Raw genomic sequence first — 25646 nt, 5'->3', positions numbered from 1 at the left:
CTCCTAGGCCTGGAAAGGCAGTGTCAGGGGACGCACACGCGGGGGCTGAGTGGATCAAGGCCACAGAACCACGTCTGGGAAATACAAAGTGCCTTGAAGATGTCAATTTTCAGAAACAAGAAATGACAGTTGGAATCCTGACTATTGCTGTACAGCTTCAAAAGCTTCTTTGAAAATATGATTTTTTAACCAGTTTAGGGTAAGACACACCTTTACATTATGCTTATGGAATTCAAAAATTCCTTGAAAATATTAGATCCAGAACAACAAATGGACTTTATAATCCAAAGAAACGTCATTCTGATGGATTATTTTATCCTTTCACGTATATATAATAGAGCAGTACCATCTCTACTACCAGTTAATGAAGCACATCAGAAGACCAACATGTTACCAGGACTCCAGCCTAGCACAGGATTTACCTTTAACAAAACAAACACCACACAAGAAAACCCTGCTACTGTCCTGTCAGGCCTAGGCCTTAATATCCTTATTCTGAAAGTCATCAATGCAATTCTTTTTACCCTTTGGAAAGGAGTAGCTGGCACAAAGCTATGAACTTTGTTTCAATCACATTACCTTTGGAAATTGAAGCGTGGATTTTAAAACCTAGTGTCTCTTCCAACTGGTTGTAGTCAGATTCCACAGAGGATGCATGGAGCGTTTCTACCAAGAAAGGCATTCTTCCCTGTGCCTGGTCGTAGAAGACCGTGTGGTTCCAGGTGTACGGAACACTGACGCCGTCGATGGAGAACAGCCGGGTGGAGTGGGCGTACAGCTGCCCGGGGCCTGTCTGAATGTAGTCCTCCATGTAATCCTAGGAAGGACAGCGTGCATTTGAAGATCAACATGGCTCATGCTAGCTTTTTTCCCCTCCTAAGTGCACTAGGAGATGCAGAATGAGAAAAAAGGCCTTAGGAGATAAAAACATACAGTTCTACATAAAATTTAATTGTACAGTGATGTTCAGGAATTAACTTGACCTCTGCACCTTTGCCCTGTGACCACATTAGCTTCAGAATTCTACTTTCATAAATCATAGTTTAAGAAACGACTCAAAGCTGGCGGTCAAGAATAAAGAAATACGTGGAAGGATGACTGTTATCATTGTTTCCTGAAGCACTCCTGTGGATGGCATTCAAAAAACACTGTGCAGGAATTACTACTCTTTTTGAAGAAAATTAAACAAATGGTTTTAATCACAGCAGAGGTCCTGGTCTTGACGGGCTCAGTAGTAAGGCTGCTGAGACCTGGTCCTGAATATTTGCAACAAAGTCCAGAAAATCGTTTGTAGCCGAGATTTATTCTCCAACACGAATACGGGAAAATGCACAGGTTCTCCGTGCAGTTTCCAAGGATTTTTGACTTACACTCTTACCATTACTCTAACAAACATGAAGGAGGGTATCCTGGCTTCTACCTTAATGTTGATGTCCACAGGCGACGGAAGCTGCAGAACGTAACCACTCACAACAATGTCCACCAGCAAAGCACCGTCGGGATCCAAGCCCCGGGCAACGTGAGTCATTCGCAAGATTTCTCCTGGGGATTACAACGCATTCATTTGAACAGGAAAAATGCGGTTTCTGTAAGCACAGGGCAGATTTCCCTTGCAGTTCCACTGCTGCTGCAGCTCATAATCGCATACAAATAGACAAGAGAATTAAATTAGCATTTTGCCTGAGTTGAAGAGTTAGGCTTACTGAATTGTTCCTTCTAAAGTTTCTTTTTGTGAGGCACAAACATAGCATATGACTATGTGAAGGATTCCATACTTTATCCCCCCGCCCCAGGTTCTGGAGAGAGAACAGGATTGCCTGTGAGAAGGGACAGCTTGCATCAGGTCGATGGGGAGGAGCCTTGATTCTGGGGCAAGGCTTTGTTCTTTCTGATGCTTCAGAAATTGCGAAAGGCACTAATCATCAACAAATGCAAATCGCCTCATTTTTTGTCTTTTTTTTTTTTTTTGGTCAAAAAAGACAAAAGATAGCAAGTGGTGAGGATGTGGAGAAAAGGGAACCCTTGCACACCGTTGGTGGTGAGAATGTACATTTGTAGAGTCATGGTGGAAAACAGCATGAAGGTTCCTTAAAAAACTAAGAAGAGAACTACAGTATGATCCAGCAGCCCAATCCCGGTTAGAACCACTGTAGGACCCAGCAGCGCCACTCCGGGTTAGAACCACTGTAGGACCCAGCAGCGCCACTCCCGGTTAGAACCACCGTGGGACCCGGCAGCCCCACTCCTGGTTAGAACCACTGTAGGACCCAGCAGCGCCACTCCCGGTTAGAACCACCGTGGGCCCCAGCAGCCCACTCCCGGTGAGAAAACATCCAAGGGGAATGCAATCCATCTGTTGAAGAGCCATCTACACTTCCAGGTGTACTGACGCACTACACACAATAGCCAGGAGCCAGAAACAACACAGTTTTCATCAACTGATGAATGGACTAAGAAATTGTGGTGTATACACACTGTGGAATACTACCTAGCTGTAAACAGGATGAAATCTTGTCATCTGCCACAACATGGATGGAACTGGAGACCATTCTGTTAGTGAAACAGGCCAAGCACAAAGACAGATAACACAGGATCTCACTCAGACAAATCTAAAAACTACAGGACCCCACAGAAGTGAAACATGTAACGGTGGTGACCAGAGGCTGGGGAGCAATGTGGAGATGGATGGATTGGGAAAAGTTGACTGACAGGTGCTAGGTTATAGCTAGACAGGAGTAAGAAGCTCTGGAGGTCTATGCACACAGGTGACTACAGACGTTCACGTACTTTCTCTATGTAAACCAGAAGATGAGACTTGATGTGTTCACTATAAAAAGTGGTAAGTGCTGAGAGATAAGTATATTTACCCTGATTGGACATTATATAATGTGTACATGTGATGAAACGTCTTTTTTTTTTTTTTTTTTTTTTTGGACAGGCAGAGTGCACAGTGAGAGAGAGAGACAGAGAGGAAGGTCTTCCTTTGCCGTTGGTTCAACCCCCAATGGCTGCTGAGGCCGGCACACTGCACTGATCCGAAGCCAGGAGCCAGGTGCTTCTCCTGGTCTCCCATGTGAGTGCAGGGCCTAAGGACTTGGGTCATCCTCCACTGCACTCCCAGGCCACAGCAGAGAGCTGGACTGGAAGAGGGGCAACCGGGACAGAATCTGGCACCCCGACTGGGACTAGAACCCTGGGTGCCAGCACCGCAGGTGGAGGATTAGCCTAGTGAGCCGCAACACCGGCAATGTGATGAAACATCACAAGTACCCCATAGATATTTGTCTGTTAAAGTTTTCGAAATAAAATTAAAAAAAAAATCTTAAACAGTAAAAGGGCTACAGCAAGTACAGCCAGTAGGCCAAGGAAAGACCCTCTGAGAGCACATGGCCTTCTATAGTCCTCATTCATGGCAGTTATGTTTGCAGATAACAAGAAACTCCTTTTATATTGTTTGAGATAAGACCATGTCAAAAACTATATGGGAACAAATAACATGTTTATCTTAACTTCCAAGCTTTGTTAACAATCTTCCTTTTCTTTTTTATAAAAAATAGTAGCAAGATATGCCGTTCAGCTGACACTAACCAGTTGCAAATTCCACTTGAGTTTCTCTTTTGAAGACTGCGTTGGTAAGGGTAAAGCCGTTGATGGCTTCTCCTATTTCCTTTGCTGTTGTCCAATAAATGGGATTTAGAATAGAAGCTATCTTTCTCATTGCTGGACCTAGAAAAAAACCAGTAATATGACAAAGGAAAACACAGCTTATTGTTCTTGTCTTCATGGTACTTTATTCACAACATGAGTCCTAAGCAATGCTGTGCAGCACAAAATACACACTAGTGCTCACAGGTCCTATGTGCTTATCATCAGGAAGAGCCAAGGACTACTACACTGATGATTCAGGAGTAGCATCCTCTAGGAACTTTACGTAAATGGAAATAGGATAAAAGATAACATTTTTTACTGTTCTTGTTTTTAATTTCAAGATTTAAAAATTTTTAGCATTTTGCCATATTCACTTCGTGTGTATTAACCTAGATATCCACCAACTGATAACTAAAGAAAATGTGGCATATATACATGGTAGAAAAATACATTTTTAAAAAAAGAGGCTGCATGAGCAACTTTTGTAAGCAGACTTACCCAGACTGCGAGGCACATTGGTGATTTTGGCATGTATGACTTTAGTATTGGAGTGAGGGCTATCTGTTACTGTGGCATTAAGGAAAGCAATTCCAAATTCAACATCATTAATACTCCCAATGACACTTCCTCTGGCTCGTGGGGGCCCACCTATTAGGGCAAGGAAGCAATTCCATCAATATTACATGGTTTTAGAGTTGCTGCAAATCTCTTCTCAAACATCAAAAAGGGCAGATCCATCTGAATTTAAAAGTGAAATAAACAAGCTTTTAAAACATTCTACTTTCATAGAACACCCATCACCCTCATAAATTTAGAATCTTTCCAATCGATACACAACATTCTACTATTTCATTAGCCAAAGAACACACTCAGTATCCAGTCCCAAGACCAAAATAAAGTGTCTGCTGACGGCAAGGACATGATACAATGGAGCTCACTGAGCACGTCCCCCCAACAGCAAACACTGAGCAAGTCCAAACTCTTCCGACTCTATCACCCGTCCTAGAAGGGACTTTACGTAGCCAGAGGCGGTAGATTAGGAAAACACAGTTCCGGGAAACCCAGCGACTTTGCCACCATCACACAGTTAGAAGGTGGAATAAGGATCTGAAAAGCCTTTGGCTTGAATCCAAACCAATGTTCTTCTTTTTTATTTTAATTGACAGAAAGTTGCATATAACTATATAACCTATGTATAACATGTTGTTCTGAATTAGATATATACTGTGAATCAACATTAATTACCTCATGTACTTTTTTTTTTCTTTAAGAAACTCTTTATTTAATGAGTACAAACTTTCTAAATACAACTTTAAGGATATAGTGATTCTTCCCACCATACCCGCCCTCTCACTCTCCTCCTCCCTCTCCCATTCCCAGTTCCATTCTCCATTAAGATTCGTTTTTGATTAACTTTATACACAGAAGACCAAATCTATACTAAGTAAAGATGACAACAGTTTACATACAAGAAATATAAAAAATTGTTTAAGAACAAGTTTTACAGTTAATTCTCCTAGTACAAATCATTGAGGACAGAGGTCCTGCATGGGGAGGAAGTGCAGTGATTCTTGTTGTTAATTTAACAATTAACACTCTTGGGGCCAGCACTGTGGTGCAGTGGGTTAAAGCTCTGGCCTGCAGTGCCAGCATCCCATATGGGCACCAGTTCTAGTCCTGGCTAATCCGGCTGACCTCTTCTGAAACAGCTCTCTGCTATGGCCTGGGAAAGCGGTAGTAGATGGCCCAAGTCCTTGGGCCCTGAACCCACATGGGAGACCCAGAGGAAGCTCTGGCTTTGGACTGGCACAGCTCCAGCTGTTGTGGCCATCTGGGGAGTGAACCAGTGGATGGAAGACCTCTCTTTCCATCTCTACCCGTCTCTGTAACTCTGTCTTTCAAATAAATAAAATAAATCTTCAAAAAATAAAAACACTTAACACTCTTGTAGATGATGTCAGTGATCACCCGAGGTTCTTGACATGAGCTGTCAAGGCAATGGAAGCCATTTGAGTCCACAGTCTCCATCAGTATTTAGACAAGGCCATAAGCAAAGAGGAAGTTCTCTCATCCCTTCAGAGAAAAGTACATCCTTCTTGATGGCCCCTTTCTTTCCACTGGGATCTCACTCATAGAGATCCTTCATGTAGGACTTTTTTTTTTTTTTTTTTTTTTTTTTTTTTTGCCACAGTGTCTTGGCTTTCCATGTTTGAAATGCTCTCATGGGCTTTTTAGCCAGATTGGGCTGCCTTAAGGGCTGATTCTGAGGTCAGAGTGCTATTTAGAGCAAATGTCATTCTATGAGTCTGCTGTGTGAACTGCTTCCTAGGTTGGAACATTCTCTCCTTTTAACTGTATCTACTGTTATTACCAGACACTTGATCTTATTTATATGATCATTTTAACACTTAATTATATCGATATGATCAATTTAATATGATCACTTAACACTTAAGATGGCATTATTACCACCCAGCTTAATGGGATTTGGAGTCCCATGGCAAGTTTTTAGCTGTACCCTTAGAAGTAAGTCCAAAGGAATGTATGCAGAACTATATAGCTTTACAGTTACAAACTTTCTCCTCCTTCTCTTATTCCCACTCTTATTTTTTACTGGGATCTATTATCAATTGACTTTACATACATATGATTAATTGTATGCTAGGTAAAGAGTTCAACCAATGGTATTAAGTAGGAAAACAACAAAAACTGTTCCTCGACAGTGAAGGCAAGTGTTGTTCAAGTTACTGCTTCTCAAAGTGTCAATTTCACTTCTACAGGTTTCCTTGTAGGTGTCCTGTTATCACAGAACAGTGACAACATGTGGTATTTGTCCCTTTGGGACTGGCTTATTTAACTAAGTATGATGTTTTCCAGATCCCTCCATTTGTTGCAAATGACCGGACTGCATGTTTTTTTTTTACCACTTTGTAGTATTCCATAGAGTATACCTCTCATAATTTCTTTACCCAGTCTTCAGTTGATGGGCATTTAGGTTGATTCCATGTCTTCGCTATTGTGAATTGAGCTGAAGTAAACATGGGTGTGCAGATAACTCTTTCATTTGCTGATTTCACTTCCCTTGGGTAAATTCCCAAGAGTGGGATGGCTGGGTCATGTGGTAGGTCTATATTCACACTTCTGAGGTATCTCCAAACTGTTTTCCATAGTGGTTTACTAGTTTACATTACCAACAGTGGGTTAGGGCACCTTTCCCCCCACATCCTCACCAGCATTTGTTGTTTGTTGATTTCTGTATGAAAGCTATTCTAACTGGGGTTATTTGATTTGCATTTCCCTGATGGCTATGTACTTTTTTTTTTTTTTTGTAGTGAGAACATTTAAAAGCTAGTCTGCTAGCAAATTTCTTTTTTTAAAGATAAATTTTTATTTATTTGAAGGTCAGAGTTATGGAGAGAGGGCGAGAGACAGAGAGAGAGACAAAGTTTTGCTATCTACTGGCTCACTCCCCTGATGGCCACCAGGGCTGCGCTAGGCCAAATTCAGAAGCCAGAAGATTCATCCAGGTCTCCTAGTGGGTGGCAGGGGTCCAAACACTTGGGTCATCTTCCACTGCTTTTCCCGGCCATTAGTAGGGAGCTGAACTGAAGAGCAGCAGCCAGGGACTTGAACTGGTGCCAATCTGGGATGCTGGTGTTGCAGGTGGTGGCTTTGCCTGCTATGCCACATCACTGACCCCTCAGCAGTTTTCAAGAACACAATACATATTGGCGAGTGCAGAAAAGCTGACCCCCAGGGGCTGGGTGAGGGAAAGAAGCGGGGGGAAGGGTTGGCCAAAGGTTCTGCCATTTCAGTAGGGCAGCAGAATAGGTCAAGAGGGCCATGGAGCCTGGTGGCCAGAGTTAACCACGAGGCCCAGGTTCTTCCATCTGCTGCTTCCTTCAGCACGCAGAGGGGCAGGCGAGCTCTCACAACACAACAGTCCCAAGGAACAGCTGCTCGGGCTTGGGTTTCAGACTGAGAGCTTATAAGGTTTTCCTTATTAGATTGGAAAATGCTTGACTTGAGAAAAATTAAAGCAGGATATCATTTTTTTCTAAAGATTTTTATTTATTTATTTGACAGGTAGAGTTACAGACAGTGAGAGAGAGGGAGACAGAGAGAAAGATCTTCCTTCTGTTGGTTCACTCTCCAAATACCCGCAATGGCTGGCACCGCGCCGATCCGTAGCCAAGAGCCAGGTGCTTCTCCTGGTCTCCCACGTGGGTGCAGGCGCCCAAGGACTTGGGCCATCCTCCACTGCTATCCCAGGCCACAGCAGAGAGCTGGACTGGAAGAGGAGCAGCTGGGACTAGAACTGGTGCCCATATGGAATGCCAACACCGCAGGCAGAGGATTAACCTGGTGTGCCACAGCGCTGGCCCCAGGATATCATATTTTGATAGTACACTAAGATTCAGACCAATATAATCTGGCTGTAAGACAATTATACATTTAAAAAATGATCTTTGCAGTAATTTTAGGCCTTCTGTGCATTGTTCAACAAAATTATTGGTTACTAGCACAGAATGGGTAGTCAATGAGTGTTTCTTAAAAAAATAATGTATATGCTTTGGCAAGAGATGGAAACATTGGGGAGAAGCTGATATTGAAATTAATAAATATTCATTATCTGATGTCATGTAATTCAATTTGTTTTATTCAATCAGTTGTTATTATATGTCATCATGTACCATACACCAGAGAGAAATACAGTTGTATTCAACCTGAGCAAAATCAGTAAAGTAGAATTCCCCCACTGTAATTCGCATGACTGCATCAGCGAGAGAAAACATTTTCTCCACACCGATCCAGCCTTCATGTTCTGGGCTACACTCGTTCTAGCACTGAGAGGAAAACAATCAGGGGACGGCATCTGAGTACTGCCTTCAGCACGCTTATGTCTGGACAGGGGCGAGATCCGAACCGGGATCCCACACAGGGTGAGGGTGGAATGTCCTCACGTACCGGGTATTTCCTGCACACTGAGATCTCAGAAGGAAGTGGAAAGAGTGGACATCTAAAGAAAGTTTAGGTCCTAAGAGAACCTGGAGGAGCAGACGGACTCGGGGCAGAGGCAACAGTGGTGGGGCTCCTTCTGCGGGCGGCCGGTGAGATGCTACATCTGAGAAGCCAAGAGGTGATGGGGAGCACGCAGTGAGATCCTGGACCTGGGGGCAAGCTGTGCTTCTTTTTCCCAGGCCTAAGCAGGGGGCACGAGAGGAGGGAGGGTGGCTACTTTATCGAAGTCTCTGGGTCACTGCTGACCATCGGGAACCTGGCTCTTCAGTCTCATGGAGGAATTTGAGTACCGGTGCCTAACAGATGTCTCCTACTTCTGGCCACAAGGCCAGGACCCCCTGATGCCCTCTGCCAGACTCTGGAACCCAAACTGTCCTCCTGTCTGGACTTCCTGTTAGCACCAAAGGCCCTAATGGACCCGACACCAGAACCGGGCCTGTGCCGCGGGCGGGAGACGCGGAGTCCTCGGCAGCCCGCGGATCTGTTGAGCGATTGGCTGGCAGGCACCTGCCCTCTCCGCTTTTCTGAGCCCTACAGATCTTCCCACATGAATCTCCACTCTGTCACACAGGCCTGCTTGATGTTCAGGGATATTTTACTTCTAAAGCTACCTGCAAGTTTGGGCAAGTCCAACAGTATCTTGACACGTCAGCAACAGGAGACGCAGAAGTCCGTCCTGAGAGCAGGCCTTCAGTACCGCTGACCCCCAGGAAACTCTGAGGGCCGGCAGTGCTAGAATTCTGAGCTTCTTCACTCCAGCACACTTGGCCTCCCTCTATTCTTTCCTGACCAGGTTCTCCACGTTCCCATGTGGGAATGAATAGCCTCCAGGGACACTGAGCTGCTGGCCTACCCCCCCGTTAGCCGGCAGTCTCAGGATCTTCCCCTTGTGGGCCCAGCCACAACTGCCCCTTCTACAAGGAAGCCTGCGAGGAGACAGCAGAGGCTGAAACCCAGATGCACGTGGTGGTCTACAGGCCACCTCTTCCCTCTTTCTCCTCCCAGAGTGTGTGCTGTGGTGCCATCCCTGAGCTCGAGTGGCACCGGTGCCCTATTTCCAGAAAGGCTCTGTACGCCGTGCAGTGGTCCTGCCAAGCGCAAGTCAGGTGCTTACCTGGACACGCCTGCACATTGCATCGGGACACCTGAGTGGTGTCCCCGGCGCAGGGACGGCCACCTTTGTTTGGTGTTGGACTGTCGCAGAGGCGCCTGCGAGTCTTCTCGCCTCCTCCGCAAGAGGCAGAACACGGGCTCCAGCTGTGCCAGTTTCCCCAGCTTCCGTCCACTGTGAACCAGAACGGAAGGAATGGTCAACACAGAGAACTGGCTTTAGAATCACCACCCACGTGCCGACACGGCTTTCGCTGCAAGGCCTGAGCCAGTGGGGCTGCTGCAGTAAGCACTACGTGACACGCTCCGGGCCTTCCGTGTCAGAACGCAGAACTCACCAGGACACACGTCAGCACTGCACCTCTGCACCTGGGAGTCCGGGCCCCCACAAGCTCGTCCCCCGTGGGAAGGACGCGGGCTGTCACACGTGCGGTACCGCCGCATCTGCCCTCCGTTGCACGTTCGGCTGCACGCTCCCCAGCCACTCCAAGGGCTCCAGTTACCGTGGGCTACAACACAGAATCACCCACCATCAAAACACAGCTCTGAACAGTGACACTCATCCAAAAAGTCCGGGAAAACCTCTCCTCGGGAATGAACAGAAACATACAAATCTGTAAACCGGCAGCTTCCCCGGCACTGGGTCTGTAGCTGTCTGACTAGAAGATGGGAGTACATCCCAGTGACTGTGAGTCCACTTCACATGCACTTACTGAGCCCGGGGACAGTGAAACAGCGCCTCTGCCCGTGACGAGCCAATGCTGGCACGTGCAGGGACAGGGTCTAGAATCTCGCCTGGTAACTGCATTGAGGCGGGGCGCCTCCCACTTGCCTCCACAAAGAAAACAAGCGTTGAGCAGAGTTAGTGTGTAGGGCACTTTCGCCCCCTCACAGTCGATCCCATACAGAGCAAGTGAACGAGGACACGCCCTTGCCCCTGTCAATCAGGGACACTGACGGAGTGAGAGGGAACCAGCAGCAGCCACGTGACACGTTGACATCCTAAACCAGAGGCTGAAGGACCAAGTTACAGAAGGTCACACCTGCAAAGACCCCGGGGAGAGCGTGATGCCGACTCCCTGTTTCCGACACTCACTGGGACAAGGGTCGGTATTGCAGAAATCACTCTGGACATCACTCCCATCACATCGGCTTCCTCCATACTGGGGGGCAGGGTCAGTGCAGTCCCTTCTCCTCTGTCTGGCACCTCCACCACAGGACACGGTACAGGCACTCCAACTGGCCCACGTCGTCCACTTGCCATCAACTGGATTAAGGAGAAAACACACGGGCTTCGTTGCTACCTAAAAGTGACCAGATTACAATCTGGGCGGTGCTCGGCTGAGGGATGCTCTCCTGGGCACCGTCAGAATGAAACAAATGTTCAGTGACACACCAGCTCAATAAGGGGTACTGAAGTACGGTCGGTTAATTTCTCTCACCTGGACAGTGTCTTTCATTGCAAATCTGCATCTGTGTTTCTGCTCCGTCACAGTAGGAGCCACCAAAGGCTGGTGGGGGGTTACTGCAAAGCCTTGCTCTTGTCTGGGTGCCTTTCCCACAACTCATGCTGCAGGCACCCCAAGGCTGCCAAGTGCTCCAGGCTCCATGAACTAAACACCCCAAGAGACAAAGTTTCAAGTCAGAGTCATGTTTGTTTGAAGACCAAATTTATACAAATAAATTAACTCAGCAATGAGTTAATTAGCTCACAATCTAAAATAATTGAAATTGAACCAAAGGAAGCATAACAAATGATGTTCTTCCTTTCTCCTCTGGTTAGTTTTTCAGAGGAATCTGTGTCTAGGGAATTTCAGAAGGCCTACCCGATGCCAAAATAAATGCTTAAAATTATCCAAAGGGGCCATTTGATTAAAATTAAATTTACTCAAACTACCCTCTGTAAATACAATCTGTATCTGTGCTCTGTTGTCCGGGAAAGTGGGGGGTCTCGGGAGCACAGGAGTACAGCTGTGCACAGACCCACGTGTGGCTAGGATAACGCCAGTACTTCCACAGTGATAACCTGGACCCCAGACTGCGAGACTCCATCCTGAAGTGAATTCAGCTGCATACTACACATGTACTCGGTTCTTTCAACAACATGATAATTTGCAGAGTTGAAACTTTGAAAAACTTCTCCATTACATAATGTTCTGAATAACATACTTCACCTGCTTCCTAAACAACAGAAAAAAACGACCAGCGGTTTCCAAGGAGTGATATTAAGGCTTTCCTCTGGTTAGGAACACATTACGCCACTTACCACAAGGCTGGAACAACCTCAGTTTCCTACCAGGTGCCTGGGCTGAGAATCAACATTATGCTTTTCCTACGCAAAGGTCAGTTTCAGGTCAATTTTTGTTTTACAATAAACCCTTGAGATATGAGGCTCATCAAGTGTATCTGTTTGGCCTCCTCATTTAACCATGACGGGAATTAAAGCAGAGGCAGTAGGTCTGGGTCTAAATACTCTCAGCTTAACCTACAGGACACCAAAGCGTCAACCTGGAAACCAAGTCATGAACCTACACACTTTCTGTTTTGTTTAGACTACGTTACTTGAAACGTATCTTGCATTTTTCTTTACAGAAACAAACTTTGCATTTTCTTATTTAGAACAGATCTTCTATTTTCTTATCAAAAATCAGTCCATGCACTCTGTAGACACAAGGAACACAGTTGCACAAATCTACTGTAGCCAGTGAGAACTTGCTAGGAAAGCATATTTGACTAAACCTGAGAGGAATACAGCAGCTATCACTTAAAATGACTTCTATATTAATTCAGATCATGAGTGGGAATAGTTCTCATTTATCACTATATGGTTTCAAAATGTCTGCAGTTCCCATTATGTTAACACATCCTACTTGCAGGGGTACTGTTTGACAAAAGCCCAAACCTCAGACAACACAAAGTTCTATGAAAAATGCAATTTTTTTTGGACAACTACAACTGGGCAACATTTATTCACTCAAGATCTGATTAGTTTCTACTTTATATAAGTAGGGGTTTCCATTTGAAGATATCTTTGCTTTTTATTGTTAATCAATGCAAAAAAAAAACAACCAGAACTGAACTTTATGACATAAAATATAGTTAAAATGTTTCTTTTATATGAACTGGATAAGAAGAAAAAAGGAAGAATGACAATATAAACCAGAGAAGGCATTAAAAAAATCACAGTATCGAGATGATTCAAAGTCAAACCCAAACTAACCAAATACCACCACCACCTCCACCATCAAAACACAACCATGGAGGTATTAATATGCAAGAAAAATAAAGAGTATGGGAAAAGGTGAATTTGCTGCTACTCCAGGGTGCAGTTGTGACTTTGTAAGAGCAGGAGAGTCTGGGGCTAGGAACAGGCACCCCAGGTCTGAAGACCTGCTCTGCTCCTCCTGGCTGTGCGACTGTGGACATGTGACTTGGCTTCTGTGTGCAGTTCCATCATCTGCCATGCTGTGGATAATAAAAGAACTTATCCGTTACTAGGGGTGGGGAGAGGAATAATGAGTTTATGGATGGAAGTGCTTACAATAGCACAGAACACAGTAAATCCTGTGTGTCAGCTAAGAGCTTTTATGAGCGTCAAAGTTCTCAACCGTTTTCAGAACGATGCATGACAAATGCCTATTTTTAAGTGATCTGTAACAACACGTGTGTTTTTAATGACAATGATTCTGAAAGGTAGAATGGCTACCTCACACGTGACCCTGGATTGGATGCTGGGATGAGAAATCAAGCAATAAAGGATATTACTGGAACAATGGGCAAAACTGGAATATGGACTGTGGATTGGATAACGAGGTTAGACAACAGTATTGTATCAATGCAAATTTCCACATTTTGATCATTATACTGTGCTTATGACAGAGAATGTGCTTTTTTAAGGAAATACACACAACTGGTGAATCTAGGTAAAGGTAAGTCCTTTGTACTGTTCTTGTAGTTTTTCTTCAAGTTCAACATTACTGAAAGTAAGTTTGTACTAAAAGGAGTTTCGGGGGCCGGCGTTGTGGTGCAGTGGGTTAAAGCTCTGGCCTGAAGCGCCGGCATCTGTTATGGGCACCAGTTCTAGTCCCGGCTGCTTCTCTTCTGATCCCGCTCTCTGCTATGGCTTAGGATAGCAGTAGAAGATGGCCCAAGTCCTTGGGCCCCTGACACACATGGGAAACCCGGAGGAAGCTCCTGGCTCCTGGCTTCAGATCGGCACAGCTCCGGCCGTTGTGGCCATGTGGGGAGTAACCCAGTGGACGGAAGACCTCTCTGTCTCTACCTCTCTCTATAACTCTTTCAAATAAATAAATATTTAAAAAATAAAAATAAAAAAGGACCGTTTCCCTGCCCCCTAAGATGCTTACATACCCGCAAGGTGATGAAGTCTGCCTTGGTGTATCTGCCTACATTGCAGGAATAAGCTGACAAAGGTTTAAGAAGCCCTCTTGAGGCCAGCGCCGCGGCTCAATAGGCTAATCCTCCGCCTGCAGCGCCGGCACCCCAGGTTCTAGTCCCGGTTGGGGCACCAGATTCTATCCCGGTTGCCCCTTTTCCAGGCCAGTTCTCTGCCATGGCCAGGGAGTGCAGTGGAGTATGACCCAAGTCCTTGGTCCCTGCACCCCTTGGGAGACCAGGAGAAGCACCTGGCTCCTGCTATTGGATCAGCGCGGTGCGCCAGCCGCAGTGGCCATTGGAGGGTGAACCAACGGAAAAGGAAGACCTTTCTCTCTGTTATTCTCTCTCACTGTCCACTCGGTCAAAAAAAAAAAAAAAAAAAAAAGAAGCCCTCTTGGGGTCAGGGAGGAAACCAGGTGTTTTGGCGTCTTCTGACTTCTGTGGTACAGATATTCCCACTTGTGGCTGATGTCTGCCTACCCACGTGGCATCAGTGAACTCTCAGCTGGCAATAAATATGTGCTCTCATTGTCCAGCTCCATTATTACAAAATAATAATAACTAAATGCAACTGGTTTAGGAGCTTGGGGAACAGCCAAAGCCTCAAAAACAGTAAGTCAAGAGGACAGTGAGCAAAACTACATCCTACAAATAGTTACCCAGCATGGAGGGAAAAACTGGCTTTCACCTTAAGACATTTGCAAGTATCATTTAGTTTTCAATTGTGTGGTTGTCACAGCTGATAATCTGCACGAAAATTAAAAGGGCATTTCTAGCTCTTGGTTTCTCTCCTTTAAGCTTTCAGGACCATGTTGGTTTTGCCACATCATGGAAGTTCTGACTGCAAATCGAGATGGTCAGCACTAAACGAACAGGCTTGGGAATCAGATCACAGGGCGCACATCCGTGCCCCATGTTTCATGAGCTGGGTAACCTTGTGGCTAACCTGACGCTGTTTTCTGAATCTCCCCACATGCGCACAACAGGATGCAACACGTGTTGCTACTGGCGCTTACTCTTCTTGGTTGTCCACATCCTTTTCCAGCTAAGGGATCTCTCCCAGCTGCGCTCCATAACGCTGACCCTTTGAGTTTGTGCAGCCAGTATTTGGAAGATGTTATCATTCTAGCTCTGGCACCGGGACAATGCCTGAGCGCAGCCTGGGTGCTCAGTCAGTAGCTAGTGAACAAATCCTCTATTCCACAGGACTCCTTTTGGGCTGCCAACAAGGAGCTCAGTCCCCTGGACGCCATGCAGAAAGCGGCCAGGGGGCCGTCAGAGTGCCCTTGTCCTGGACTCACATAAGTTGAGGGGTGAGTGAGTGACCCAAACCCAAACCAAGTAGGCTTCTTTTTCAGAGGTCAGTAGGAATTATGACAGAGAGAGCTCAGGCCTTTTCCTCTGGGGCCTCCCCTAGATTACAAGGCCCCTATGATCCAGTAGCTGCCAGAAGTCTTCTGTTTGTTTCCTCCCCTACCAGACGGAACGAGGTTAACAGAGAATGAAGCCAAGGAGGAATGTGGAGATGGAAGAGGGAAAACGTGCGAGTCAAATCATGCCAAATTTCTGGACTCCATCATACCTGAAAGAGGAATTTTCTACTTAGGCTTGTCAAAGCCTGATTTCTGTTACTTTAATCTCAGAGAGCCCTAAAACACAGTCAATGTCAGCATGCATATAAAGCACTCACGTGGTCCCCGTCAAGCGACAAGACTAGGAGAACGGAAGCCGTTAGCATTTTACCGTTACCAGCTGTGTGTGCCTCGGCAAATCTTAAACTGCTCTGGAAAATGGACAGCTAGACCCAGTGTCACCCGAGGCCCCGATCCCCTCTAAAACTCTGTGACTTTGTAAAACACCACGGTTGCCAACTTTCTCATGTGCAATTAAACCAGATATTTTACCTAACAGTGACTAATGTCATAACTCTCGCTAGTCTATCCACGAAATAGAACTAAGGACATAGAGCAGGAACATATTAACAAGGTCAGAGACCGTAAATGTTTTCACCATGAAGAAGAAAAAGCAGTCCTAAGCTTTTAAAGGGACCTGTACTGCTGCCCATCTGAGACTGTCACGTACACGGAGCCCGACTAGGCTTCCCTGAGGACGGTATTTCTGCAGTTCACCCGTTACCACATGGTTCTTTCCTTTGAACACCTAAATGTATCCCACTGTACAACAAACATACTACAGTGTGTTCATTCACTATCAATGGACACGGATGGCTTCCCCCCCTTATTTCTGGCCACTGTTAAAGCTGCTATGAACATTCCCACACTCTTCCCCCAAACACCCTTCAGAGGAGTTAGAAACGGAAAATTCTCACCCGGGCAAGGGTGCATGTTGCACACGACCACTTCCACGGCAGCCCCCTCACAGGGCCGCCCGCCGTGCTGAGCTGGCGGGTTGCTGCAAGTCCTGGTCCTGGTTCGGTTGCCGCGTGCACAGCTCCTTGTGCATTCTCCCCACCGACTCCACGCTGACCAGTGGCCATCCACTACACAAAGGTGAACCAGGAGCCATCAGCTAGAGCTCAACTCAGAGCACTAACACGGAGGCAACGCAGACGCAGTGAACAGGAGAGCCTAGCTTGGAGCGCCTGTCTATCAGTGGGATGGGCAGACGTACCCGGACACTGCTTGTTTTGACAGTTCCGTGTTTCCGAATCCGAACCCTGGCACGGCTTCCCCCCGTTGGCTGGAAGGGGGTTGTTGCACAGACGACTCCTCTTTTGGATGCCTCTTCCGCACGTGGCACTACAGGACCTCCACACAGACCACTGGGAAAATCCACCGTGAACTGCCAAGAAAGCATTGCGCTTGCGTCAGTCTTTGTTAAACAGACTCCGTTACAGATCTGCACGGGGTAACTGCTGAGAACAGCTTATGGGAGCTCTCCTTCAATGTCAGATCTAACTCTCACAGTGGGAGAAGGACCGCAGGTAACTGAGTTCTTAGCAGATCCCCTCTTGCCTCACGTGGAGGCTGAAGAAGAGTTAGAGGCCACAGAGTTAATGCACTCATTACTTTTTGGATGTAAGTCATTCTTTTTTTTTTTTTTTTTTTTTTTTTTTGACAGGCAGAGTTAAACAGTGAGAGAGAGAGACAGATCTTCCTTCTGTTGGTTCACGCCCCAAATGGCCACTATGGCCAGCGCACTGCACTGATCTGAAGCCAGGAGCCAGGTGCTTCTCCTGGTCTCCCATGGGGTGCAGGGCCCAAGCACTTGGGCCATCCTCCACTGCACTCCCGGGCCACAGCAGAGAGCTGGACTGGAAGAGGGGCAACCAGGACAGAATCCGGCACCCCAGCCAGGACTAGAACCCGGGGTGCCGGCGCCGCAGGCAGAGGATTAGCCTAGTGAGCCGCGGCGCTGGCCAAGGATGTAAGTCATTCTTTAAAGGAAAACATCCGCACTGATTTCTGAAAATAAACTTCACTCAGTTTTGATGGAAAAAAATCTCATTTGGGATTTGGAATTATCAACTTGGCGCTTTAAAGCTCTCATCTGTGTTGGTTTAGTCCTTTGGTCTGAAAACTGTGATGTGTCTTGCTCTACGCTCACCATGCGAAAGGATAAGGCTAAAGGAGACTCGGATCAAAAGCTGCCCCAGGCACTGTTTAACTCAGACCTCCTTCTGATCACACTCACCCTGAACGACGACCGGCACCCTGACAAGGACAGAGCCCATGAGGTTTCGAGCCACACACTCATACTCAGAGCTGTCTTCCTTCTTAGCGGCGGCGATATACAAGGAGCCGTTGGACAACACCCGAACCCGGTCGTCCCAGGGGATGGACTGCCCCTGCCGGGACCACAGGATGGTTGGAGGCGGCTCTCCAGCTGCCAGACAGTTCAGTATGACTTTGCCACCGGCATTGACGACAGTTTCCACCGGCTCGAGGGTGATAACAGGAGCACCTAGAGAAACGCGCACAGAGTTCCCAAGCTTTTGTGGAGCTACAGTAACTGTTGGTCAGACACCATATGACAACTTTTTTTTGATTTGTTTATAAAACATAACTTACAGCCTTAGTAGAAGCAAAACAGCTGTAATAGCCATTGATAAAGTTTTCCTAGCTCTGTTTTATCAAAAATTAAAATCCCCAAGCAGATCAGCCCGGAGCGTGGGCTTTGCCAGTCACACCTTCGGGACGCGTGTTCTACTTCCATTGCTTACCACCTCCCCGAGCCTCTGTGCTGCAACGCGGTGCCTCCCTCAGTCTCTGTTAGACTCAACTCTGAGGATGAGAGCACACTCCTTTCTTTTTTAAAAGATTTACTTATTTATTTGAAAGGCAGAGTAACAGAGGGAGAAGGAGGAGGAGGAGATGGGGGGGGAGGAGGAGGAGGAAGGGAAGGAGGAGGAGAGGGAGGTGGAGGAGGATGGGGAGGAGAAGAGACAGAGAAAGGTCTTCCAGCTGCTGACCACAATGACTGGAGCTAGGCCAGACCAAAGCCAGGAGACAGGAGGTTCCTCTGGGTCTCCCATGTGGGTGCAGGGGCCCAAGGATTTGGACCATCCTCCACCACTTTCCCAGGCACATCAGCAGAGATGCTGGATTGAAAGTGGAGCATCTGGAACTCAAAGCAGTGCTCTATGGGATGCTGGTGCTGCAGGCTGTGGCTTTAACCTGCTGTGCCATAGCACTGGCCTGCAGCACAGCTTCTAAGCACACATTACTGGCTTCTACTGTTGCTTTTGGCTGTGCTTTACAGGGCAGGCATTCACCTCTTACCTTTAGTCATTTTCAAGCTAAAGAGTGATCATTAACTCCTTCTCTCACCCCAATGAAGATTCCTTTAGAATCGCCAGGCACTGTGCGAGGTGCTGAGGGTACAGAGAAAGCAGACACTTCTATTCTCAAGGAACTCAAAGTCCACTAACAAGATGAACACTAATTAGTTCCTGTGCTGTAGATATCTACGGAATAGGTAAATGCAGGCTAATATGGGAGCATAAACAGCAGTATCATAAGAGATCTAACAAAAACGTGTCCCTGGAAGTGGAGGGAAAAAGCAAGACATATTCCAGAATTATTTATTTATTTATTTTTTTTTGACAGGCAGAGTGGACAGTGAGAGAGAGACAGAGAGAAAGGTCTTCCTTTGCCGTTGGTTCACCCTCCAATGGCCGCCGTGGCCGGCGCGCTGCGGCCGGCGCACCGCGCTGATCCGATGGCAGGAGCCAGGAGCCAGGTGCTTCTCCTGGTCTCCCATGGGGTGCAGGGCCCAAGCACTTAGGCCATCCTCCACTGCACTCCCTGGCCACAGCAGAGGGCTGGCCTGGAAGAGGGGCAACCGGGACAGAATCCGGCGCCCCGACCGGGACTAGAACCCGGTGTGCCGGCGCCGCTAGGCGGAGGATTAGCCTATTGAGCCGCGGCGCCAGCCTTATTCCAGAATTATTACGCAAGCAGGAATGACAGGGATTTGCCATTGAGTGACACGGATCAAGGGCAAGAACTGATGACCACAGGGTTTTGGTTTGGACAATGTGGTTTATGTCTGGGCAGTTCACTAGAACACAGGAAGAACAGGTTTGTGGGAGTAAGGAGTGACGATGTACAGACACTGGGGACTGTGTTGGGCTTCAATTATCTGTGGGTCATTCATAGAGATGACAACTGGCAAGTGAATATTCCTATCAGCAGCCCAGAGTAGAAATATGGGCACAAAACATAGATTTGTGAATCTTTCATGAGTGGCTAAGACTGCCTCAGAAGAAAGTCTAAAAGGAGAGGAAGATGGACAAAGATACAAACAATTTCAATGGCATTATTTTTTAAATTCATTATTTCAATGAAAGGCAGAAAGACAGACTGGGGGTGGGAGCAGACAAAGATCTATTCGTGGTTTACTCCCCAAATACCCTCAACATCCAGGAATGGGCAAGGCTGAAAGTAGGAACTGGGAACTCAACCTAGGCCTATCACATGGGTAGGAACCCAAGTACTCGGGCCACCACCTGCTGCCTCCCAGAGTATATACTGGTAGGAAGCTGGACTTGGGAGCAGGGCTCCTGATACAAGATGTGGCCAAGTGGCACCCTGACCGCTGTGGACACCCACCCCGTAATAGCACTATTGGACAGAAAGCAGGCCTGTAAATGAGACTGAGAACTGATTACTGAGGTGGAAAGAAACTCAGGAGGAAATGGTATCCCGACAACCAAAGGAAGGCGTTCAGGGGGAGGGAGAGGCTAAGTGATTCCTGCAGATGGCAGCTGTGCAAAGTCAGGCCCGAACAAAGGTTAGAGGAGCCAAGTGTGGCTGCTGCTGGACGCTGGCCTTCACGTTGGTCTACAGTGCCAAGAAGACGACACACAATAGACCACGGGGAGAACAGACGTGGATTGGATTTTCAAAAAATCAGAGAGATTTACAGGCGGGGAGGAGAGGCAAGATCACTTGGAAACAGATCTGGTTTTCTCTTTTTTAGACAGTGAAGACACGAGAAAGCATGAGTAACCACGGACAGTGAGTGGCGGCACACATGGCCTCAAGCATGGGCTACACTCGAAAGAGTCAGAAGGTTCACATGTATGTAAGAGGCAAGCACGGGGCAGGGGGCGCATTCCGGAGAAGCAGCGCCGTGGGCTGCGTGGTGCTTCGGTGACCTGAAACTGCTGTGGTTTGCACAGGGAAACGTGACAACTGTCAGAATTCAGGGCGGTGCTGCAGATTTTGGGTGGAAAACCGTATCTGGAATCAGCAGAACATAAATCAAAAACCAGGACTGAAATGTCTGTTCAGTGTGCTGTTAAAGCGCTGCTGCCTCCGTAAAGGTCTAAGTGATGCTGTCTTTTGCAAGATCAGTCTCTCGCGGGAGGTCTGACTCTCGGAGGTGAAATCCAAGGCCGCATTATAATTCCCAGCATCGTCCTACACACCTGCTTTCTTCTCATGTTCATATCACCCTGTTCAAGAAAATTTCAGCGCCAGCGTTTTCACCTCTCTCCTAGTATTATGTATTCAATAGGCCATAGAATAAAGTAAATACCTCAGATTTACCCTCAACACCACACAACAACAACATGACTAATGTCTGCTCATATTATTACGGCCAGAGAAAGTGTCAAATACAACTCAGCCCTCAATTTAGATACCACTGAACATTTCCAAATGAACACAAGGTTGAAAAGTATAACAATAATAAAATTCCACATTTACATCTTTAAGGTAGAATTAATTCTGCCATTCACACAGCTATCAATCAAAACTGAGTATTTTGGGGGCTGGTGCTGTGGTGTAGCACATAGGGGTGCAATACCATAGGGGCGCCGGTTTGAGTCCTGGCTGCTCCACTTCTGACCCAGCTCCCTGCTCATGGCCTGAGAAAGCAGTAGAGGATGGCCCAAGTGCTTGGGGCCCCTGCACCATGTGGGAGACCTGGAAAAGTTCTTGGTGCGTGGCCTCTGACTAGTCCGGCTCCAGCTGTCACAGTCATTTGGGGAGTGAGCCAGTGGATGAAGGAGCTCTCTCTCTGCCTCTGCTTCTCCCTCTAACATTCAAGTAAAAAAAAAAAAAAAAAAAAAAAAAAAAAAAAAAAAAAAAACTTTAAAAAAATGAGTATTTTATCTAAATGAAAACACAGTTTCTGGTGCTTTACTCTTAATTTGGGAAAAACTACATTTTTGGCTTTTTATATACCTTATTTGGTAAAATGAATTTCCTGTCAGTACATGTAGCTGGGCTGATCTAACACATTCGTTCTTACACGGGGCCAGTGGAGCCGTCTTCTAGGAGAGACTGATCGTGTGCCGTCTTCTGTTCACCCAGGGAATTCTCTAATGAAACACTGCCTTAGATCTTCATCAAAGTCTATCATCTCTCCAAACCTTACATAATCGTGGTCTGGGATCCAGGTGTTAGGAAATACCAGTCTCAGGCTTCTCTCAATAGCGAATGAAGAAAACCCAAGTCTGTCCTGCTAAATACTGAGCCGATTCACCACGCTGGCTTCAATGTGAACCCAACGATGCTGTCTTGGGCAGCCTGTGTAGCAGCGCTGCGGACCCCCTGTGGCCTCTGGCGTTGCTCACGCTTTCCTAATTAGGACACCTTGGTTTTTCAGCATCTTTTTCTGAGGGTCATCATGACAAGCATCCCACTCAGAACACACAGTTAATTCCTGGAAGGCTGACTGCAATGAACCTGGAACATTTATTTTTGAACTCATTTAGCTTTTATTTATTTTTTATAGTCACGACTTCTATTTCTTTTTTTAAGTTTTAATCTTAGAATTGTGAACTACACTGAGTCTGCTTTCTTTGTATTAGCACCACATTAACATAAAGTAAAAATTATTTTATTTATTTGAAAGATGGAGCAACAGGGAAGAGGGAGAGGGAGAGGAAGAGGGGGAGAGAAGAGATCTCCTATTTGCTGGTTCCCTCCCCAAATGCTTGCAACGCTCAGGGCTGGGGCAGGCCGAAGCCAGGACCCCGGAACTCAACTCAGATCTCAACCAGATCCTGGAAGGCAGGGACCCGAGTACTCGAGCCATCACCTGCAGCCTTCCAGGAAGTGCACTGCTGGAAGTTAGAGTTGAGAGCAGAGACAGGACTCAATCCCAAGCACTCAACCACGGGCTCTGGGCAGCCCAAAGAGCAGCTTAGCTGCTGTATCAAACACCACCCCACACATTAGTCTTATTTTTCAGTAGATATTTATGGTGCCATAAAATGGCATCTTTGTAAGCATACTGTAAGAACCATGGCAAACTATAAGAACAGGACTCCACTGAATATGTCGTTCAAAAAAGCTCTACCTCCAACTACAACTGTACATTGCTTATTTTAGATACCACAGAGAATATCTGTGCAAAAGATGATCACTTTTATGCTCCATGACATCTGCTGCATCCTAAGTCAAACACTAAGTAAGACTTTCTGAAAGCTACCACTTGCATGCGTGCTCTGAAGCGGAAGCAAACGGCCACCCTGTGGGTGACACTCCTTGGCCACCCTGTGGGTGACACTCTTTAAACAGTGTCGGACGAAGCGGCTTACTCTGCAGAGTCAGGCTCACGCTGCGCTCCACCACCCCGGCAGCATTGGTGGCCACACACGTGTAGTCCCCGGCGTCTTCATTCTACAGAAACAGACCACGTTTTACCAAAGGACGATCCCACAGAGTGAAACAATGTGTTTTTCACCACGATGCTAGCCTATTTGAAATTTAATTTTTGAGAAGACATTTTTGAACAAAAATAGAACCACCTACATATATACATTATATATAATATATAAATGTAATATATATAATATATAAATATATAAAATCATCATACCTAGGTTTAAAGAGGAGGGGAACGAGAAGGGGGAGGGAGAATGGAAGAGAAACATAACTTCCAAGTCTAAAATTTTCCAAAACAACCTATCATTGATCTCTAGGAATAAAAGAACCAAAGTAAACATAACATGTTATGACCTTCTATCTAAAATCACCTTACTAAGGAAAAATAGCAATACCATTCTTACAGATATCTAAGAAGCATTAAAATAATCAGTACAAATGGATAAATACTGAGTCCTAAAGGGAGATTATTAAAAATACTTTAAACTGGGCCTGTCAACAGAATTTCAAATGTAGAAGAAAAAGTGAAAAACAAATTTACTCATCATAATGAATCACAGAATGCAAATCATAAAGTAATCCAGATGAGGGTGTCTACAAAAGTTCATGGGAAATGACTATCATGAAAGAATTATGCGTGGATTTCAAAATGTTATGTACCAAAATACAGTTATCTTTTAATTCCATTTTCCATGAACTTCTGAAGTAACCTGTATGAAGCATAGAAAAACAGGTGTTACACGAATTCAGATTTGTTGACTAGACTCATAGTTTCTCTAAAGGACTTGTGAATAGCAGAATTCAAGCTTCCGTCATAGAAACAGTTCAATCAGTAAAGGGGAACTGATGTGCAGGAGGTAGAGAACGCTGGGGAGGGGAAGACAGATTTGGCTTAGACGAGGGTTCAATGCATCAAATAGAAGTTCCTAGCAGGCAGTGGGGAATGCAGCTTGGAAGGGTTTCAGGACTATAGCTGCAGAGCTAGGAATCTGAAGTCATGAGATAAAAAATTAATACTGGTATTCAAGTAAGTACCAAGGACCTCAGTAACAGTCATATCCGTGTAGAGGAAATGTGGCACTGAAGAAATGTTGAGTCTTACGAATGTCACAGCAACTGTAGGGGGAAGTAGCCTCAGAAGTAAAGGACCAATTACAACAGCTAACACTGGAGGCAAATCAAGGAGAACAAAATGAGAGGTCCCCTGGATTGGGTGGCCCCATAATATATTTTAATTATTATTTCAATTAATTAAACAATGAAACACCTAAGAGGACTGCCAAATGTTGAATTTAATGATAGGTATTCTATTTTAAAATTTTTTTGGATAGAACACCTCACTTTGGGGTCACGAGACACCCTGTCCCACAGTTTGAACAATAACCCAAAGCACCACTCATTCTAGATTCCTGAAGCCTTGGGAAAGTCTAGTAGTTATCTGCTTACTGATGAAATTTACCCCATAATTTATTTGTGTGCTTTTAATTCTTCAATTTCCTTGTTCTAAAACGGATTGAAGGAGGTCATTTCCTAAAGTTAAAATAACAGATCAAGGATCAGAAATGCAGCAACAGAATTATCTTATGACTGCCCACACATCCAGGGCTAATTACGCCAACTTCAACCACTGCTTCAGTCTTTCAGAACTCAGTAACTCAGATGTTCCGATCTGTAAACCTGAGAATCTCTTCTCATGGAGGGCATTCGAGCGGAGGCAGTCCCAGTGTGCACTGACTCCAGTGTGACTTACCACAGTGCCGTAGATGGCCAGGGAGCCGTTGCCCAGCTGCCGGATTCTGTGGCTACTTTCAATGTCCACACCCTTTCTGCTCCACTGGATGGTCGGGACAGGGTCTCCTCTCACCTCACAGTCCAGGACTGCGTTACCTCCGAGTGGCTCAATCCAGTTTGAAGGGTAATCACCTTTGAAGACCGGAGGTTCTAGAGACAACACAAGACAGGGACGAAGCACACGTAAGAGCCAACAATGTCTTTGTATTTTTCAGCCCAGTTAGAAGGGTAATTTAGAAATGTGAGGGTGCGAGTGTGGGAGGGAGAACAGGGCGGGGGCATCACTATGTTCCTAAGTCTGTATATATGAAATATTTGAAATTTCTTCAGCTCATATAAATAAAAACTATATTAAAAAAACTCATGAGTTTTCCAGAACCAGCTGCTCCTGCTAAATCATCAGAGAAGTTCGTCAATTTCAGCTCTCGGAGGATGCTTCCATTTTGTGTGAAATGACCTCTTGACTTATTTCTCACCTACTTTTGAGTTGAAAATTCCTATTTTCTCCCATATGAATTGCATGTGAGAAATAGGACTAACTGGATTAATAAACCGAAGTTGTATTGTCCTACTACATAGCAAGGAGTCAAACAC

At 45.9% G+C, this 25646-nt stretch overlaps 1 protein-coding gene across 4 annotated transcripts in view; it reads right to left on the bottom strand.

Moving 5' to 3' along the window:
• Window positions 1–25646, bottom strand: part of HMCN1 (hemicentin 1) — a 459307-nt gene that overhangs the window by 30237 nt on the left and 403424 nt on the right. For 3 of the 4 annotated variants that reach the window (XM_051820384.2, XM_070055057.1, XM_051820382.2), the window contains 13 exons: window positions 25012–25202; window positions 23195–23276; window positions 17833–18102; window positions 16810–16980; window positions 16508–16678; window positions 11223–11393; window positions 10877–11047; window positions 10119–10289; window positions 9785–9955; window positions 4147–4296; window positions 3589–3726; window positions 1421–1542; window positions 580–817 (listed from right to left, as the gene is read on the bottom strand). In XM_051820384.2, coding sequence (XP_051676344.2) covers window positions 580–817; window positions 1421–1542; window positions 3589–3726; window positions 4147–4296; window positions 9785–9955; window positions 10119–10289; window positions 10877–11047; window positions 11223–11393; window positions 16508–16678; window positions 16810–16980; window positions 17833–18102; window positions 23195–23276; window positions 25012–25202 — 2217 coding nt within the window. Of the gene's footprint in view, window positions 1–579; window positions 818–1420; window positions 1543–3588; window positions 3727–4146; window positions 4297–9784; window positions 9956–10118; window positions 10290–10876; window positions 11048–11222; window positions 11394–15613; window positions 15761–16507; window positions 16679–16809; window positions 16981–17832; window positions 18103–23194; window positions 23277–25011; window positions 25203–25646 lie in introns of those variants that run through there. The other variant, XM_070055058.1, reaches the window with a different exon arrangement.

The sequence above is a fragment of the Oryctolagus cuniculus genome, chromosome 13, assembly GCF_964237555.1.
Source record: "Oryctolagus cuniculus chromosome 13, mOryCun1.1, whole genome shotgun sequence".
Taxonomy (NCBI): Eukaryota; Metazoa; Chordata; class Mammalia; order Lagomorpha; family Leporidae; genus Oryctolagus; species Oryctolagus cuniculus.
The sequence above is the reverse complement of the archived record's forward strand: the minus strand, read 5'-3'. Positions and strand labels throughout refer to the sequence as shown.